The sequence below is a fragment of the Podarcis cretensis genome, assembly GCF_951804945.1.
Source record: "Podarcis cretensis genome assembly, chromosome: 13".
Taxonomy (NCBI): domain Eukaryota; kingdom Metazoa; phylum Chordata; class Lepidosauria; order Squamata; family Lacertidae; genus Podarcis; species Podarcis cretensis.
In genome coordinates, this window is record NC_137182.1 from 38186950 (window position 1) to 38206270 (window position 19321).

Below are 19321 nucleotides of genomic sequence, written 5' to 3' on the forward strand. Positions count from 1 at the left end.
AAACCTTGCCCTCTGTCCTAGAGACCCTCCCTCTGATCTGGAAGCCATGCACTCTGGTTTAAATCTCCCCCTTCAATCCAGAACCCATGCCCTCTAAACTGAAGCCCTTTCTCCCACTCCCAAATATGGGTGTAGTCCATAGTGATTTTCCTTTTCTAGTCCTCAGTATTTTTTTATTTCTAAAGAAACTCTGTGATTAATTGCAGAGTAGGGGTTTCGATCCTGCACGGGAGTGTGAAATTGGATCCCTTTTAGGTTTCCCCTATACAGGAGAAGCCACCACAGCCCAAACCTTTTTCCAGTTGCCGGAAGACGACTCCTTCATCCTATTCTGACCTTGAAATGAGCGGCTTCCCAAAGCATTAATAATGTATCCAGAGGCAACTTAAAACTTTCAGCAAAACAGGGTTGTGTGTTTGCTTTCCGCTCCCCTGGATTAATTACAGATTAAAAAGTGGCTTTAAAGTTCAACTCAGGGTTTGTCTACATGGGGAAGTGAGCTTAATCTGTATTAATTTGGGTGAGGATTTGTGGTAGGGACTAAACCCCATACTTACATTGAAATTGTAAAATTATGTGTGCTACCACGTGCGTGCGTGAGGACACACACACACACACAAGATCCTTTGGATTCAAGTACTGTTATGCTGCCTTGAATAGCTTCAAGGAAAAGAAGATGGTAAGCTGGTTTGCACATCATTCTTGTGGCTGCCACAGCAGTGCAACCAGATCATAATATGACTTGTTGCCTCATGCAAGCTCGTGAAACAAACCAACCATTATCTCAGTACAACACGCCATTCTGTGGCTTGCTTGTGCCACTTGTTTGTACAGGGGCAGGAGAAATATTCCTGATTAAGTCGCAGGGCCCCCATGCCAGTAAAGTCTTTAATTTCTGTCATTTCACACTGGCATGCATATCACCCTTCTGCAATGGCTTATGGTACAAATTTGTAGTTGAGTGCATGAGCTGATTCCACTGGAAAACATGAGTTCAATGGCGCTTAAAGTTAAAGGTACCCCTGACCGTTAGGTCCAGTCACGGACGACTCTGGGGTTGTGTGCTCATCTCACTCTATAGGCCCAGGGAGCCGGTGTTTGTCTGCAGACAACTTCCGGGTCATGTGGCCAGCATGACTAAGCCGCTTTTGGCGAACCAGAGCAGCGCACGGAAACGCCGTTTACCTTCCCGCCAGAGCGGTACCTATTTATCTACTTGCACTTTGACGTGCTTTCGAACTGCTAGGTTGGCAGGAGCAGGGACCGAGCAATGGGAGCTCACACCGTTACAGGGATTCGAACTGCCATCCTTCTGATTGGCAATCCCTAGGTTCTGTGGTTAAACCACACTGCCACCCGTGTCCCCCTTCAATGGCGCTTACTCCCAGGTATAAGATTGCAGCCCACCTTGCTTACTTTGTTTACCTCATTTGTATCCTGCCAGTGCTCCCAAAGGTTCAGCTTACACCCTAGAGTCTGTCCCCCGCTTTAATCCTCACGACTTCCCTGTGATGTAGGCTGTGCTGAGGGAGAATTCATAGATGGACAAGGGTTTGAGTCTGGGGTCTTTCCGGTCACAATCCAACACTCTAGCCTCACACATTATCAGTCAATCTAAGAGCATTCATTCAAGTAGGATTTCTTTAACTGGAAGACAGCAGAAGGTATTAGGTCTGCTATGTTCCGTTTGATCGCTGCGACCTAAAGCAATAATTTGCATGTCGTGATCGGAATTGCAGATCAAATACTACAGGTGCGCCTTCATGCTGCTATAAGAGGTAGGCAGAAGGTAGATAAGGATCTACTAGTACATCTCTTGACGAGCTGCAGTAGATCGGGAAGGGGTTTTGACTCCGTTTGTTTTTTCTCCCCAAAATACCAGCAATGAAGAAACATTTCCCATCAAAATTAGGCTGTTGAAATGAAGAATGCTAACAAGGAGTGGGTTTCTGTGTGAAAGGACTGCGAGCTAGGTCCCAGTACTAAAAACAAGTCCCTATGTTCAGAATGTGCTCAGGGAAGCACCCAGTTGTTTTGTTCTAACTGTATGTCCTTTGCACCTGGTTCCGTTGGGTAGATCTTGTGGTTCTAGTAACAACAACAACAACAACAACAACAACAACAACAACAACAAAGCAACCTCGTCAAGTCTGAAGTCAGCCCAGCCCTGCTGTGGAATAGCTCAGAGCCTCTTAACAAACTTTACTGAGAGGAATAAAGTGATATATCTGAATGCAGAAACCACTCCTAAATCAGAGCAATGCTCTTTTAAAGTTGCAGTACAGTGGTACCTCAGGTTAAGAACTTAATTCGTTCCGGAGGTCCATTCTTAACCTGAAACTGTTCTTAATCTGAGGTACCACTTTAGCTAATGGGGCCTCCTGCTTCCACCACACCACCAGAGCACGATTTCTGTTCTCATCCCGAAGCAAAGTTCTTAACCCGAGGTACTATTTCTGAGTTAGTGGAATCTGAACCTGAAGCATTTGTAACCTGAAGCGTCTGTAACCTGAGGTACCACTGTACTTTTAAAGGCTGCAACCCTAAGCACAATTCCTAGGAAGTAAGCACCGATGGACTCAGTGGAATACTAGGGATCATTCCACATATTTATTAATCTGCCCTGGCACAAATTAATAAAATAAATCCGTGCATTAATTAAGTAAACCTCCCCCTCACAATCTAATCTACTAAATTCTATGATAACCCAGGAATCCCCAATTTCCCTTCCTTGGTCTAACTGACTACATTTAGAAATGGAATTATTAAATGTAACTTCCGTTAAATGATGGCAGAGATATATAGCTGAACAGGGTGTGTGGGTGTGGGTGTGTGGGTTTTCGATGTGGAACCAAGGAGAACCCAGGGATCCGAATTTTCGTTTCTAGTGCTTCCTTGGACTCTGTTCCAGGTTTGTCAGCAGAAGTTTTGCAGTGAGGGTTAAGGAATCTTTGCAGGGCAGCCAGAACATAAAATACAGATGGCCTTATTTATTAAAATGTATTTCTTTTAACATTAGTTCTTAGTGAGCTTCTAGAAGAAGAAGAAGAAGTTAATTTCAGGGAATGGGAACTTGGAATAACCTTGAGGGAAGAACAGCCTTGTGTTATTCATGTGCTGGCTGTAACTCACTCTGAGCCTCCCAGTGCCTAAGATGGTCTCCCTTGCGTCTTGTCTAGGGCCCACACTCTCCTCCTCTGCCCAAATCCTAAATCCGGCAGGGACCAGAACAGTTTAGCATGTGGTGTCCTCTGGGCAGCCGATCAAGGGCAGCTGACTTCTGGCACCAGCAACAAGGTTTTACTCTGGCTTTCCGGCCCTGATAATTAATCAGACCAGGAGCATGGCTTTAGGAGATGGGGACACACACACACACACACACACACACACACACACACAACACACACACACACACACACACACACACACACCAAGCAGACAGATGCAATTCCATCCGCTTGTATTATATAGCTGGAGAAATCCCATAGTTTGCAACACCTCCCCTGTTCCCAGATTTTATAACTAGAATCCCTTTATGAAAACGAGAGCAACGTGTACAGAGAGATGTGTGGATTTATTATGATTTATTTGTTAAAATCCCTTGATAACCACCTTTCCGTATGTTCAAGAGTGTATTGCTGGGGGCGGGGGACACACACACACACACACACACACACACACAATTATTTAAAAAGAAAACAGTACCAAATGAAAGAGTTTTTGCAGCCTCCAGAATGCCAGTAGAGAGGGGGGAAGATGAAACTCCGTTTATTCTACCAGTTTGGGGCAACTAATGTAAAGGCCCTGCTTCTCAGTGCTGCAATTGATACAGTACCTCAGTTAGAGGTGGCACTCAAAACAGCTGGAGAACAAACGGGACAATATAGGGAGAATTATATTATTATCACTGTCATTTATTTATTTATACCCTTCCTTTTCCTCTGATGGGACTTGAGGCAGCTTACAGATAAAAACAAGAATTGCTAAATACGTAGAAGAGCAATAATTAAAAAACATTTAAACATTAATAGAATTAAAACTGTATACATATATAAAATCTGTTGAAAACATAGAAATAATTGCAATAAAAACTCATATACTTACAAGTATATATACGCCACTAGTTTCTAAAACTTTCTGTTTCATTTTTTAAAATCATTTTTATTAAGTTTCCATTTTATATAAATATAACATATTCTATTTTTCACATTATATTCCGCTCTTGCAAGCGCTCAACTCCCCTCCCTCCCAGCCCATGATTACCTTACATTATATCTTTTTTAATTGCATTTCATATTTCCCCTCTTTACTCACTATTCAATTCTGATAATTACAGAATTAAGTTAATTGTAAATCGGTGCTTTCTATAAACTATCAAGCTTTAAATCAGTCCTGTCAGTGTTGTTAAATGTTTACAATTATCTTTCAAACACTCTATAAACTTATTCCAGTCTTTATGAAATGTTTGGTCCTGCTGGTTTTGGATTTTCCCAGTCAATTTCGCCAACTCAGCATATTCCACCATCTTTTTTCTGCCAGTCCTGGATCGTTGCTAAGTCTTGTTGTCTCCATCTCTGTGCTAGTAAAACTCTTGCTGCAACAGTTGCACACTTAAACAGTTTTCTGTTTCAGTTGCCTCAACTTTCCATTTCAATTGCCTCAAAGAACCCAAGTTAAACAATAACATCCACAAAAACAAAAGGGCACCATCCTGCCAAACTCAGAACCTTTTATGCTTAAATCTCCCCACCAACAACAACTGGAATCAATGACTTAAATATGCTTCGGTTTGCCTGGATCTCAAAGTGTATGCAGCCTGTACAAGCAATCTCTGGAGCAAAGAGGACCTTAAAGGTCTCTATCGACAAGGCCAAAGCCACAAACCAGGAGAAGAGCAATGCCAGAAAATCAACGGCTTAGAATCTTAGAGGCAAAAATCCAGGAACAAGCGCTTTGCACACATACACACACAAAAAATGGACATGATAGAAAAGGTTTGATGGCATGTGGAAAGCTTTTCCACAATTCTGGTATCACCCCAGAGAGGGCTCTTCTCCTCACCACTAAATAATCTATTTCCCATGGATACTGGGCATAAGGCAAGTCCCCAGAATATGTTAAAACACAGCAAAGTTCAGCTTTTCTAGGCGGGTGGCAGATGAACTTAGGTTTCATTTTTTTAAAAGATAAATAAATCTAATTCTGCTATCTATCTGTAGTGGTAGGTATTGTAAATGGAATATCGTTACTACATTCCTCCCCCACCACACCCATAAAACAACATCAATGGTAGAATAGCAGGAAGGCGGGGGGAGGGGGCAAGGTTTTGGATGCTTTGAAGAGTGAGTAGGTCAGCTGGATCCAACCAGTTCTTTGTAGATTTGAGTCTTAGGCTTTTGCAACACACCATTAGAAGGACCTTTTATCCTTCTTTTGCCCAGAGGAATTCCAGGAATAATGATATCTTACAAAGGCAGTGTGCCGTCTCTTTTCATGTGTGTGTGTGTGTGTGTGTGTGTGTGTCCAAAATGGTGCTACACACTCAGAGATTACTCAATTGTATGACAAGGCTTATATGGATTGCGGGATAATAAATAACTGCCTACCATTGAATTAGATTTGATCTTGATGATAAGTGAGAAATAAGGAAAATATAAAATTTTTTTGGAGAATTGTTAGACTTTATCTAAATGAGCGGAGATAAATATTGTAAACAAGTGGGTAATTTGCTTGGAAAAAATTTTCTGCAACGATGTAAGTGGGAGCGGGAGATGTGAGGGAGTCCAAAGAAGAGACGAAACTATGTTATGATATAAGTAATTTTTATTTATGCATTTGTATTCAAAAATCTTAATAAATATGAAATTTAATATATATATATATATATATGGATTGCGGGATAGTCCCCGCAATCCAGAAATTCTTCAAGTGCTCTTGATTTGTTTCCTTGTTGGCACAATAATTTGCCATCATTTATGAAAGAATGTGAGACGATCTATCTATCTATCTATCTATCTATCTATCTATCATCATCTCCTGGGATCTACAGAGATTCTCCTTGCAGAGACACTAGATGGTCACAGTAAAAAATTACCTCAGACAGCCTCAAATACCCAACATATCTGGGGAAGACCTCTTGCCATCTGCAGCCAACGAGGCTGAGATAAGGGCCTCTCTTCAGCTTTTTCTCTCACAGTTTTGCACGTAGGTACACCTGAGGCAAAATAGTAGCCAGCTCAGGGCCCCATCAGAATTCCCTGACAGAAATAGATGTGCTTCTTATCTCCTTCAGATCAAACAGTGAACAAAAAATGTTCCTTTATTCTGCCCTAAGGCTCTGAACATTAGCCAATCCCAGCCTGCTGGTCAGATCTGAGAGCAGGGCAGTAAACTGGAATCAAGAGGAAGAGGAAGATATCAGGCAACAAAGGGGCTGAAATGGAAGGTGACCTGATTTAAGGCCTTGGGGTGAATCCTGTGAGACGTGGTGCGAAAGTGCTACTGAAGGCAAACTTGGCTTATAGGTATCCCCTGCTCTCTTTTCATGCAAGATTCGGATACCTGTGCACCCTTCCAGATGTTATTGGACTCCAACCCCTGGGATGGGCAGCCATCTGGGAAGATGGGTGCAACATCTGGAAGACTACAGGTCTTTCCCTGTTTTAATGGCTCCTCCTGGCATGCTCTGGCCCACTCCAAACTGGACACAGGGAATGCATTTCACAAACAACTGCCCAAAGCCAGGACAGTGCTGCTGTCCTCCAAGGAGATTCCCTCTCCACTCCATGAAAAGATTATAGTGTGTCTCTATTTTTGCATTTGGCTCGTTGGTTTGTAATTTTTTATTATACCTCTCTTTTCAACCAAGGTTGGCACCCAAAGCAGCTTACCATTAAAACCCACCCACAATTACAGAATGTTACAGGTGGTGGAACAGGTGGGAGTGGGGAGTAGTTTATATGGCAACTCCTTCTGGGCCCTGGGGGTCCTTTTACAGGCTTTTGTCTCCCTAGGAAAGAAGTAGATTGAGCCGCAGCTGGAGCTGACATTCTAGCTGATGGTAAAGATACCAACGCACACAAGCAATCTTTCCAAAGGTTCCTCCATGAGGCCAGCTATATTTTACTTTAATGATGGCACAGAATCTTTTAAAAAATAAATAAATACAAAGTATAAAGGTAAAGGTACCCCTGACCGTTAGGTCCAGTCGTGAACTACTCTGAGGTTGTGTGCTCATCTCACTCTATAGGCCGAGGGAGCAGGCGTTTGTCCGCAGACAGCTTCTGGGTCATGTGGCCAGCATGACTAAGCCGCTTCTGGCAAACCAGAGCAGCGCACAGAAACACCATTCACCTTCCCACCAGAGCGGTACCTATTTATCTGCTTGCACTTTGACGTGCTTTCAAACTGCTAGGTTGGCAGGAGCAGGGACCGAGCAACAGGAGCTCACCCTGTCACTGGGATTCGAACCGCCGACCTTCTGATCGGCAAGTCCTAGGCTCTGTGGTTTAACCCACAGCACCACCCGCGTCGTTAATACAAAGTATAGAGAACGCCAATTTTTATCAGGACCACTGCATGAGAAATGGGGAAATGCATTATACCAATCCTAACTGTCGTGCAGGGAGAAAGATTTTCATTGGATCACCTCCTCATGACAACAGAGGGAATGCCTATTTTAAGAAAAACAAAAACAAAAAAACCCACATGGCCTGATTGCTAATTTTGTGATGACTACAGTCCATTATTACGCAGCTTACTCCTTCCCACAGAAGCAGAAGCAAAATCTCGCACAACATGTGATCATAAGCCCTGCCTATCCAAGATGTGATCACACAGACAGAGGACCTCTCCAGACAACCTGTTCAATGGGCCTTCATCCCAAATTGCTTGCACAAAGCTTACGTAGAAGTGAGATTATATATCCTGTCTTTATTGAGTACATACCCTCCAACTACCCCGATTTTGCTGGGACCACCCCCAGAACCCGCTAGCCATCATGCCTTCTCACGGTCTCATGGAGAGTTCCCAACAATACCCCCAGAGCAGCTGAAAGGTTCCTGCCGCTTGGCTCCACAATGCTTTAGCAGCAGCAACAGAGCTGCCATTCCTAGAGTGCGAGAGAAGGTTGGCAAGAAAGGAACTTCCATTTCCCCCTTCCTGTTTCCCTAGACACTTCTGCCCTCCCTGACTGACACAGGCTTCTATCCCATTTCCCCTGCTGCTGGCTGCCATGAGGCATGCAAAGTACAGCAGGGCTCGTGAGGGAGGAAAGAGTAGGAGGTGGGGAAAATGGCGACTGAAGTGCTGGCAGTGGCAGAGGAGGAAGAGCAGGAAGAGGAAGCAGATGTCCTGGTGGCAGTGGCACTGCCTCTTGGACGGGTCTTGGACGCAATCCTTGGAACAGGAACAGGAACAGGAGGCAGCCAGTTTTGCCCTCAGCCTGAGTGGCAGGAAGTTGAGGAACTCACAGGGCAGCAATATGTGCCATGACATCAGCAACACGACACAGGCCGCTGAGCCCAGGGGAGAGGGGAAAGAGGGGAGCTGGTTACCTCCAACATTCCCCAGATGAAAATGCCTCTCTATGTTGGAGGGTATGTGAGCATCCATTCTCATTTGTTTGCGGGGCAATTATCCAGGAATGAGCTTTCATTCTGAATCCATCCTGATACGTATACACGTCTTCCTGCTAGTCATTTGTTCACCCCCACACTTTTCAGTGCTGATCCTCGTCACTTTCCAAACCTCGAAAAATCCAAGTGGATTTGTTGCTCTTGAGTGACAGAGCCCTTTAATCCGCGTCGTGCACAAATCTAAAGTTCCGGTATGTGCTGGATTCCCTCCTGCAATATACTGATCATTGAGAGGTTCCCAGAGCATATTTCTGTGCAACTGGTGCACATGCATGCTCATTCCTGCTGAGGACAATGTGTGTGTACAAGATGGAAGCAAGGCTAGTGACCATGAGTTGTCACAATCCCACTCCCCACCTGTGCACAAATTCGGAGAGCGTCTGAACAGTGCGACTGTGCAAGAGAAGCTTTCCTTCTGAATTGTGCTATAAATTGCATGCCTGTTTCTATAACATTTATTATTATTATTATTTTAAAAAATCACTGCTTTGGAAGTCTTCAGGAATTAATTCGTGTTCCACCAGCACTTAAAAATAGCTTTTCATTTCAGGGTTAGAATTATGCTAAAACCAAATGAGGGCTTGTCAGCACTACAGTGAAATATGGCCCCACTAGATAGCTGCATATATCTCTTAATCTTCAGCGGTATATCTCAGCTATCATCATTAACATAACCAGGCAGGTTCTTCAGTTCCTGCTAGTTATTTTTACCACCTCTTGTAACATAGGTCTAGCTTTACGTGCCCAGATCAAAAGGTGAAATTTGCCCCATCAAGTAATTCCCTGAGTTTCAGGCCAAAAGGTCATGATTGTCTTTGGGGGACACTTGAAACTCATTCGTCTTTTTCTCTCTTTTTTTCCGCCAAATGAAAGGTAAGATCTCAGAGTGCTGATTTCTGACCCTGCTCCCAAATCCTGCACTTTCTCCAAATTTGCAAAAAAATAAAAAAATTAAAAATGCATGCAGCCCTGCCTATGAAGCCTTTTCCTCTGGCAGGTTCCTGCTTATGTCCAGCCAGTGAATAGCGGAGGGAGGGAGGGAGAAGTGTGTTTTGGGCCAGAAATCTTGTCTGAGATTAGGTACTGACTTTGTCATGAAATTCCACTTATCCAAGCGCTAAGCCCAGCATCGGCTTTATTTGGAAGCATAAGCTTCCCATGCGCGTGTCACTGCAAGCGCAGGGACTGGGTGCTCCGCTGAGCAAAGGCTTAGAGCTGCAACAGAGCAGAATCCAGGAATCCTGGTTGCTTGGCAGGTCCCAAGAAAATCAGCTTCAGGGGCCCCGTTCCAACAGTGGTAGGCACTGTATTGACAGAAGCGTATTTTGCAAGATAAACTCACCTTCTGATAAAGCAGTTGCCATCTAGCAATATGTATTCCTCGAGGCTCAATATGTATTAAGAGGCTCATATGCTCGACACAGCATTAATATGAGGATGTGCATTTATTCAAACCCTGAAAGGGTATCGCTGTACCCTTCTGGCAGGCTATTCCTGCATTAGCTGGATTGCTGTAAGGCTGCATGCACACCATATAATTTAAACTGCGCGCCCCACACCCTACCCCAAGAATCCTGGGAACTATAGTTTGTTAAAGGTGCTGGAAATTGTCCTTGTGATATGGGTATTCTATCATTCCAGTGATGATTGGGGATGGGGGTGTTCTTTAAATGTATGGTGTAAGGTAAAGGTAAAGGGACCCCTGACCATTAGGTCCAGTTGTGACCGACTCAGAGGTTGCGGCGCTCATCTCGCTTTATTGACCGAGGGAGCCGGCATACAGCTTCCGGGTCATGTGGCCAGCATGACTAAGCCGCTTCTGGTGAACCAGAGCAGCGCACGGAAATGCCGTTTACCTTCCTGCCGGAGCGGTACCTATTTATCTACTTGCACTGGTGTGCTTTCGAACTGCTAGGTTGGCAGGAGCAGGGACCGAGCAACGGGAGCTCACCCCGTTGTGGCGATTCAAACCGCTGACCTTCTGATCGGCAAGTCCTAGGCTCTGTGGTTTAACCCACAGTGCCACCCGCGTCCCCTAAATGCATGGTGTATTCTCAGCCTAATAACAAACCAGGTTTGTCGGTTGACACTTTACCAACGTAGGTATATAGTTAGCAGGTGGTTTTCTGATACTCCCTGTGTTTTTGCACCCATCAGAGTTTAGAGAAGCCGGCACTTTCCCACCCAAGGACAGGGAGGGTTTCTCCCGCCCCCCTTACATTTATATTGTTACGGAGGTTGTGTGCCACCTTGAATCTCTGCCAAGCAGTGGCAAGATTCCATGGGGTTCCTGGCACTCACCCAGGGTTGTGTTTCTGTCGGGAAAATCAAGGCACAGTGGAGGCTGATGTCTTTAAGAAATATGGTTTATTTTACACATGTTTACACCTAAAGTCTTCAACAGAGGGGGTGCAAAACATTATACCCCAAAGATGTCTCTCATTGCCCCTCTCATACTTCAGCAAGCTTGCGCCCATAGCAGCAGCCAGTCATGGCTTCCGGTCTCTCAGTGCAGCCTCCTCCAGCCAGTGCCAAGATGGGTTCTGACTACAGTGGTACCTCGGGTTAAGTACTTAATTCGTTCCAGAGGTCTGTTCTTAACCTGAAACTGTTCTTTAGCTAATGGGGCCTCCTGCTGCCGCCGTGCCGCCAGAGCATGATTTCTGTTCTCATCCTGAAGCAAAGTTCTTAACCCGAGGTACTATTTCTGGGTTAGCGGAGTCTGTAACCTGAAGCGTATGTAACCCAAGGTACCACTGTACTTCCTCCTTTTTGTTCTCAGAACACCTTCAGATTTCAAAAAGGGCACATTTTTCTGTGATATCATGCCCCCCCATCACCTTGGCAACCTGCCAAATGTCCTGCCTCTGTCCACACCTCTGAGCAGGGGGGAAAGATAGCTTTTTGAATTGCCAGTGGCCTTTAATGGCCCAATATCCGGCATCCCATTATTTCTCAATGGCTTTGCACTTAGCTAGAGCAGCCAGGCTGGTCTGCATAAGCTAACCCAGGAATTTCTTTTCTGGCACAAGTTCTGCAGCTTGTATTTTCCCTTCATATCCCGAATATCATCTCAGTACTACCATTTATTAATTTCTGCCATTCAGTAGCAGACTTTGGTACCCCAGATCCATGACAATATCCTACCTTATTTTCCCCATTATATAATTTTTTGAGGCGGTGTGCTTAGGATTCCCAATTTGTTTCCCATCGAGGCTCTGACTGGACCCTCCGAGTTCAGCAAGGTTGCTGCTCTGTATGTCTTCAAACCACACCCTGGGGCCATGTCTAAGTGTTGGGGGGGTGTGCATGTGTGAGAAACAGCAGTTGGCAGCTTTTAAGACAGAGACAGATAGAGTTTCTAGCTGGAGCTAGTCGAAACTAGCGGGGGCAGTCTAGGGGCACTAGCCAAGTTGCTCTCTGGGGACCTTTGGCCTGGCTTCCTTGCCTTCAATTATGTTCTGCTTTTATACGGGTAAATAAAGCAAATATAACACAGGTGCCTCAAGTCTCCAGAGTTCTCCCAAAGGAAGGCAGAGCATATACATGTTGCTTTTCCTCGGGGGAGTAGGGAACATGGAACAATATGGAATGCATTTATTGAAAATGATCTCCCTTTTTCCTTTATAAATGACACTTTGACAAATTTTTTTGAAGCATTCCCAGATTAAAATTTGGCCATCTCTGCTCAAGCTCAACCCATTTATATCACTATCAGCAATCAGGAATAAATTGGAAGAACGGGAAGCAGGACTCCTGGGTTTTCTTGGAGCCATGAGGAAACACAGGAGGGTGGCAAAACGAAAAAAAAGAATGAGGCAGCCAGGAGATGTGGGTGCTAAGAAAATGGGGAGCATGACTGGTTTGTGAAAGAGGGCTATTTTTATTTGTATATGCATAGCGCTATCAACCTGCATTGTATTTTATAAAAAGGAAGAAAGCAGGTGCCTGCCTCAAGGAGCTACAATCTGCAACTTTACGAAGATGAAAGCGAGGATAAAAAGAGATGCTTTCCGCTGAGTTGCTCCTAATTACATTTATAGATTCCTCTGAGGAGTCCAGGACTGTATACATGGTGTCTCCATTTTTTTATTATCAGAACAACTCTGTGAGACAGGTTAGAGCCACGCTGGGCTGACTCTGTAATTCATATGCAAGCTTAGTTTCAGGAGAGGACTAGGTTGGTTGTGGTAAAGGCCGAAGAAAGTGTGGATTGTTTGTGAGGTAGTTCCATGCTCAGTGGAAAGGAAGGGTGCAACAGAAGTCCTTTGTAGGAAAGGATAGAGCTGGAGAAACAAAGGTCACACAGGCAGGAATGTACCTATATATAACGGCAGAAAAATACAAGGGAAGAGCTAGACACCAGGAACACTGAGTGTCTAAAGATGCATCTACGAGAATGAAAATCAACTGTTGTTTTTAAAAAACCTATGGATTCCTTAATCTAAAGTAGGGGTGGGGAACCTGTGGCCCTTTGAATGTTGTTGGACTCCAACGCCCATCAGGCTCAGGCAGTATGAGCAGCGGCCAAGAACAGTGGAGAGCCACATCTGGCTGAACAACATCTGGAGGGCAACAGGTTCCCCTTCCATGAGATAAAGAAGTCCCAGGTTCCACATATAGAGTCATGATCCCTCTGTAGTAGAACAACATTCCTGCCACAAGCATCAGGTGTAAGTTTGGGTGGGGGTGACCTGCTCTCTTCACCACCACCTTGTTGTGAGCCCAAAACAGGGGCAAAGCCAGCAACAGGGCTGGTGTTTTATAATCCTATGTCACCATAACTGAACTAAAGAAGCCTCCACCAATCACAGGAGTTGTAGTTAATCCATTGCTTACAATGCAATCCTATACAGTTGCAAGTGGGTGACTGCAGCCAGACCGTCAGGAGTAAGGAGAGGTGGCTCAAAACACCAGGCCCCATTCCCCATAGGAGACGCTGCTTTCTAGTAAATGGTCTACTGTGCTGCTAAGGAAGGAACATTCATAAAAACTGGCCACCTCATTGATGCCCTCTGACGCTACCATCCCATGAGCTTCTTGTCTCGGGGCAAGGGAGGATAAGGCTGGGGGTGTGGAGGTGCTGTCACTGCCACCCCTTTTAGTTTTTGTGGTTACTTGTAGGTTTGAGGTAGGTACGTGTAGGTTTGAGTTGACTTGAATGCTATGTGAGTTGCTTCTGGGTGAAAGTAGGGAGCGCCCACAGTGGTTGGAATGTGAACTACACTAATGCCTTGGGTAGGAACTGGGATATTTGGCTGTGTCCCCTGAGATGACAGGCCTGGCTAGTGACTCTGTAGACTGTGAATCATGGAGCAAGTGATGAGTAGATGAGGGGGGCTGTTTTTGTGGGCCTTGGGTGTTGACAGAACCCTGTTCATTGTCCTGCTCAGTGTGTTGTGGCCACTGGCAAAGTGGTAGATGGGATCCTAATACGTGTATGTGTTGTGATGAACTTGGAGTCGGTTAGGAGAGGTCAGGGTGAAGGTGGATGGGTGTTGATGGGTGTGCCTGGTGGTGTTTTACGTTGGTTGCTGAACAACTCCCTAAGTGTGTAGGGTGTGCTGGTCGAAATATGTTGACTCTTGAAGGGTGTGCTTGGCAGAGGGAAGAATGGCAAGGATGCCCTAATCACTGTGTTTAAGGCCAGGGAAGAAGGTGGGGTGGGGAGGAAGTCATCAACAAGAAAGGAATAGAAATGTGCTCAGGCCATCTCTTCTGACACTTTCTCCATATCTCAGGTGGGTTGCTGGGCCTTCCAATGTGGTGGCGCTGGTATTTAATACCAGATCAGTTCATAATAAGATCCCAGTTATACACTGTCTCATCATGAATAATGTAGCTAAATTGGTGCGTATTATGGAGACCTGGGTGGGTGAACAGGGTTTGATCTAACTATGCCCAAGTGGTCTCAGTGGCTTCTTTTTTTTCTTGCTTTGGCTGGTGCACCAGTTACAACCCTTCCTGGACCATGATTGCAAAGCCACAGTGATCCAAGTATCTGTAGCCTCAGGTCTGGTCTACTGCAATGCACTCTGTGTGGGGCTGCCCTCAAGGCTGGTGTGGAAGCTGTAGCAAAATGTCATGACCAGACTGATAGTGGAACACTGTGCCATGCCCTTATAATATCTGCAGTAGCAAACCAAATCTGAGCAACTTAGGGCAAAGTTGGCTGAAAGAATGCCTTCTGCCAAATAGACCTTCCTATTCAGTAAGAATTGGCGAGTCGGCTCTAATAATTATGCCTCATTTTAGAGAAGTTCATCTCACAACAACTTGAAGGCGAGAAGGCCTGTGGAATGAGCTCCCCATTGAGATATGTGGTGAGCTTCCAGCAGCTATTTAAAGCATTTGTTCACTCACATTTTCCCTGACCTTTGATACCAGTTGAACGATATCTGGTTACTGTAATTATGACAAATTCTTTTCATTTGATTGTTTTACAGTATATTGAATTGTTTTTGAATTCAATTCAAAGGGCCTTTTCTGTGGTGGCCCCTCAGCTGTGGAATGCTCTCATTGAGGAGGTTTGCCTGGTGCCTTTTAACACCAGGCAAATAAGATGCTCTCCCAGGCATTTGGACAGTACTAGTGGTCTGGTTTCGGATTGTTCTTTTTGGTGTTCATGCTTATGGGGCTGCAGTGGTCATTTTCTGTTTTCGGATCATTTTTGTGGATGAACACTTTTAGTATATTTGTTTTGTTTCGATGGATTTTTTTATTGTATGTTTTGGATGCTTCTGCACCTGTTAATCGCTTCATGACCCTTTCTTGTAGCTTGAAGCAATACATAAATTGAATTGGATCACACTCAATTGTTTTATTGTACAGTGTCTTGGGATTATTTTAACAAGGCGGTATATGCAGATATTTTAAATAAATTGTGTGTGTGTGTGTGTCTATTCAGAAGTAAGTTCTACTACATTCAGTGAGACTTATTCCCAAGATATCAGGTATAGGATTGCAGCCCTAATGAATTAAACCTACCTAGGTTCACATGGGAATAAAATACTTCTGAAGGGGGGAAACACCATACTTTCCTTGTTTTTAAATGATGCATGTATGTTGCATCTCTTGGGAGAGGCTTGCGGGTGGGGAAAGTGGAGATGCTTTTTCTAATATGGGGCTGGCCACCCAGTAAGTTGTTGTAGTCAAAAGTCGTATAGTTCAACCAGTTTGAGTAAATAACACAATATTAACTTGACCGCGGGGCAATAAAATCAAGAATAAATTATAATACTGCAGCCAAATTAAACACAAGCAAACACAAGCAAGATCATACATAGAGGTATATTCGTTTTGACAGCTTATGGCGAATGAGCTTACATATTCTCCTCTGTTTCTTTGCCGCTACGTCAAATCTCGTGCTTGAAAATGTAGCATAATTTATCTCCGGCAGAAGGTTAAAACTTCTTGAATTAAGATACTGTATGTCTACAATTTCCACTTTGTTGGGAGGTGTCTTTTGAATCCATCAAAAGATTTTGCACTGATTAATCTAAACATTTCATAACCTAAACGTTGGAACTCTGGCAATGACTCGCCTCAGAAGTGGAATAATGTGTGGATGACGACGCAGGTGCTTTGAAAAGGACCTGGGCTTTCACTGCTCCCCTATCCATAAATCTTCTCTTTTTCTGACGAAAATAGTGTTGGCCTTCGCTTCTTCCTTCTGTATCCTTCCCCCCCCCCCCCCTTGTGGGTGCTGGATGTCGTCTTGCCTGGTTCCTTTGCCCCGGAGGGCTGGAGGTGGCTTTTGCAAGCCATCTTGGAAGAGGGCCTGAGGGGGACTCACTCTTGAGGAAGAGGCCCAGCCTCCTGGCGTGTCATGCCACACACCCTTTGCTTCCAGATAAATAGCCAAGATTTCCCCTTAGAGACCATGCTTTCTAGGCACACCAGGCAAAAGGCAAACCTTCCACAGGTGCCAGATCAAAGACCCTCCATTGGCTTGAGGGCTTTGTGCAGGTGAAGCAACATCCACGTGAAGGTGAGTGGAGTTTTCTAGGATGGCCAGGTGCAACAGAGAACAAGGCTTCTGTGCACCAGAGAGAATTGCAGGCGGCACCACGGTGCTGTAGGATCAGGGAAAGGTACTCCTGCCACAATACTCTCTGCACAGCTGTCTGCCTTTGCATGGGACGAAGCGAGGAATCAGGACAGCTCTGGGAGGGATGGTCACATTAAAAGCTGCCTCAGTGTTACCTGTTGACTGGCAGTTGCTGTCCCAGGTTTCAGACAGGGGTCTTTCTTACTTGGAGACGCCAGTGACTGAACCTTGGGACCTTTTGCATGCAGAGTATGGGCTCTTCCACTGAACTGTCCCTGTGGAACTATAGAGCTTCAGGATAGCTTGGACCTCTGGGATAAATGAAAGGTCTATTGGAGTAAATTGTGCTGTATGGCAGAAAGTAGGAGATGTTGACTTACCTGATAGTTGTGTATTCCCCCCATATACACACACACCTCTGCACTTAAGAATTGTAGCAATTTATGCAGGGAAAACTCTTTGTATCCCTGCATTTCAGAAAAAAAGCGTAAGTCCCTGAATTTCTGTCTGTCGTGTAACTGTTAAAGATGGAGTTGAAAGGGGGAAAAAATTAAAAAAATTGTCCAGTAGCACCTTAGAGACCAACTAAGTTTATTCAGGGTATAAGCTTTCGTGTGCATGCACACTTCTTCAGATACATTGAAACAGAAGTTAAAGATGGAGAAACCTTAACAGGAACAAAAGTTGGCAATCCCAGTTTCTCTGGGAAGGGAGATCAACCAAGTAAGATTGTCAGGAGTAGAGAAAAGGCATGAAACCATTCTTAAAATGTTATAAGCCAGAGTGCTACTGTTAAGATCGCCAGCTTTTCTTCTGATTAGTTTCTCAATTGGATTTTTGACTTTAAAAAAAATAAAATACAAAAGATGTTGGGAAAAGTAGCAGTTAGGAATTACTGGCAAGCAAGCCTTCAAGTTCAACAGAACTCTTCAGCAGGTGGGTGTTAAGCAAAGAAACAAGAAAGCAAATCAGGAAGAGAGGTGTTGGGCGTAATAAAGCCTGAAAGTTAGTAATAGTCTTAAGATGGAGTGAAGGAGGTGCACAATTATTGCCAATAAGAATACACGTTTAAGAAAGATTATTTTTTTGGATCAAATTAAACTGTGGCTTAATTTGAGCCAGGTCCCAGCCTGCAATCTCTTTTCAGTGCCACTGCTCAGCTCTGAAACATGTAAAAAGTATAATGTGTATTGTTCTCAATGCCTAAGAACCATATCCCCCCACACCCCAGATAACGGCTTCCAGATTTCCATATAAATCTCAATTCCAACCCCTCCTTTTTAAAAAAATGAATTGACAAGCAAAAATCATATTGCAAAGATAAACAGTAATAAAGCTTTGCAAATGTTGAGATGTTTCAACAACTTTCACAACCTAAGAACCTAGATGGAAGGAGAGCACCTTGCAAGACCTGAGCTGCTCTGTAAGATAAAGTCAATATGCCTTTGAGAGGAATGTGGTGCACACCAGTTAAGATGGCTTTTAAACCCTCTAAGGCCCAAGATGCCCTGTTAGCAGAGTGGGTGGCCCACACATTCACAAGAACGGGCTCCATTGCATCTTGGTAGTGAAATGACATCACAAGGTAGGAAACAGGCCTAAAATGAAGTAGAAGCGAATCACAAATCCTTACTTTAAATTCCCTTTGGCTTCTTATCATCCTTTTTTTTTTTTTGGGGGGGGGGAATCAGAGTTTAAAGTGAGTTAAGGAGATGTTCTAATGGATGTGAGTCAATGACGGTCTTTGCCAACTCTCTCCTCTTTCCGCTTTCAGGTCACTCAAAAGCGACAATTCTGCGCAGCGCCACACTGTCACCTGCTAACACCTCCCTGACACCAGCTTTTTTCTGCACAACACACAGGCTGGGCCACCAATCCCCCAAGCCCGGCCTAGCCTTGGCCGGGACAAAGGCCAATCCCGCCGATATGGGGGTGGCCAAAGCCATCCGTCGTTTCAGCGGGGGCGGCGGGGTGGGGGAGCTGCGGGAAGAGGAGTCAGTGGAATCCCCCACCAGCTGCCACAATGGCAGGCCCGCCCCCATCCGGCAGCGCAGCCGTTTCGTGAAGAAGGACGGCCACTGCAACGTGCAGTTTGTCAACATGAGCGAGAAGGGCCAGCGGTACCTGACAGACATCTTCACCACTTGTGTGGACATCCGCTGGCGCTGGATGTTCCTCATCTTCTGCCTCTCGTTCGTGCTCTCCTGGCTGGTCTTTGGCTTCACCTTCTGGCTCATTGCCGCCATGAATGGGGACCTTGCCCCCGAGCAGCCTCCCAACTCAAAGCCCTGCTTCTCCGAGGTCACCAGCTTCATGGCCGCCTTCCTCTTCTCCCTGGAGACCCAGACTTCCATCGGGTACGGCTTCCGCAGTGTGACGGAGGAGTGCCCATGCGCTGTCCTGGCTGTGGTGCTGCAGTGCATTCTGGGTTGCATCATTGACGCCTTCATCATTGGGGCCATCATGGTCAAGATCGCCAAACCCAAGAAGCGCAACGAGACCTTGGTCTTCAGTGAGACAGCCGTGGTGGCCATGCGCGATGGGAAGCTCTGCCTCATGTGGCGTGTGGCCAACTTGCGCAAGAGCCACCTGGTGGAGGCCCATGTTCGGGCACAGCTGCTGCAGGTAAGGATGG

General features: G+C 45.1%; 1 protein-coding gene across 2 annotated transcripts in view; it reads left to right on the forward strand.

Moving 5' to 3' along the window:
* KCNJ14 (potassium inwardly rectifying channel subfamily J member 14) overlaps window positions 1-19321 on the forward strand; it is a 29736-nt gene that overhangs the window by 8407 nt on the left and 2008 nt on the right. The window contains exons 1-2 of one of the 2 annotated variants that reach the window (XM_079950411.1): window positions 16529-16604; window positions 18461-19311. In XM_079950411.1, coding sequence (XP_079806537.1) covers window positions 18613-19311 — 699 coding nt within the window. In that variant the 5' untranslated portion in view covers window positions 16529-16604; window positions 18461-18612. Of the gene's footprint in view, window positions 1-16528; window positions 16605-18460; window positions 19312-19321 lie in introns of those variants that run through there. The other variant, XM_079950410.1, reaches the window with a different exon arrangement.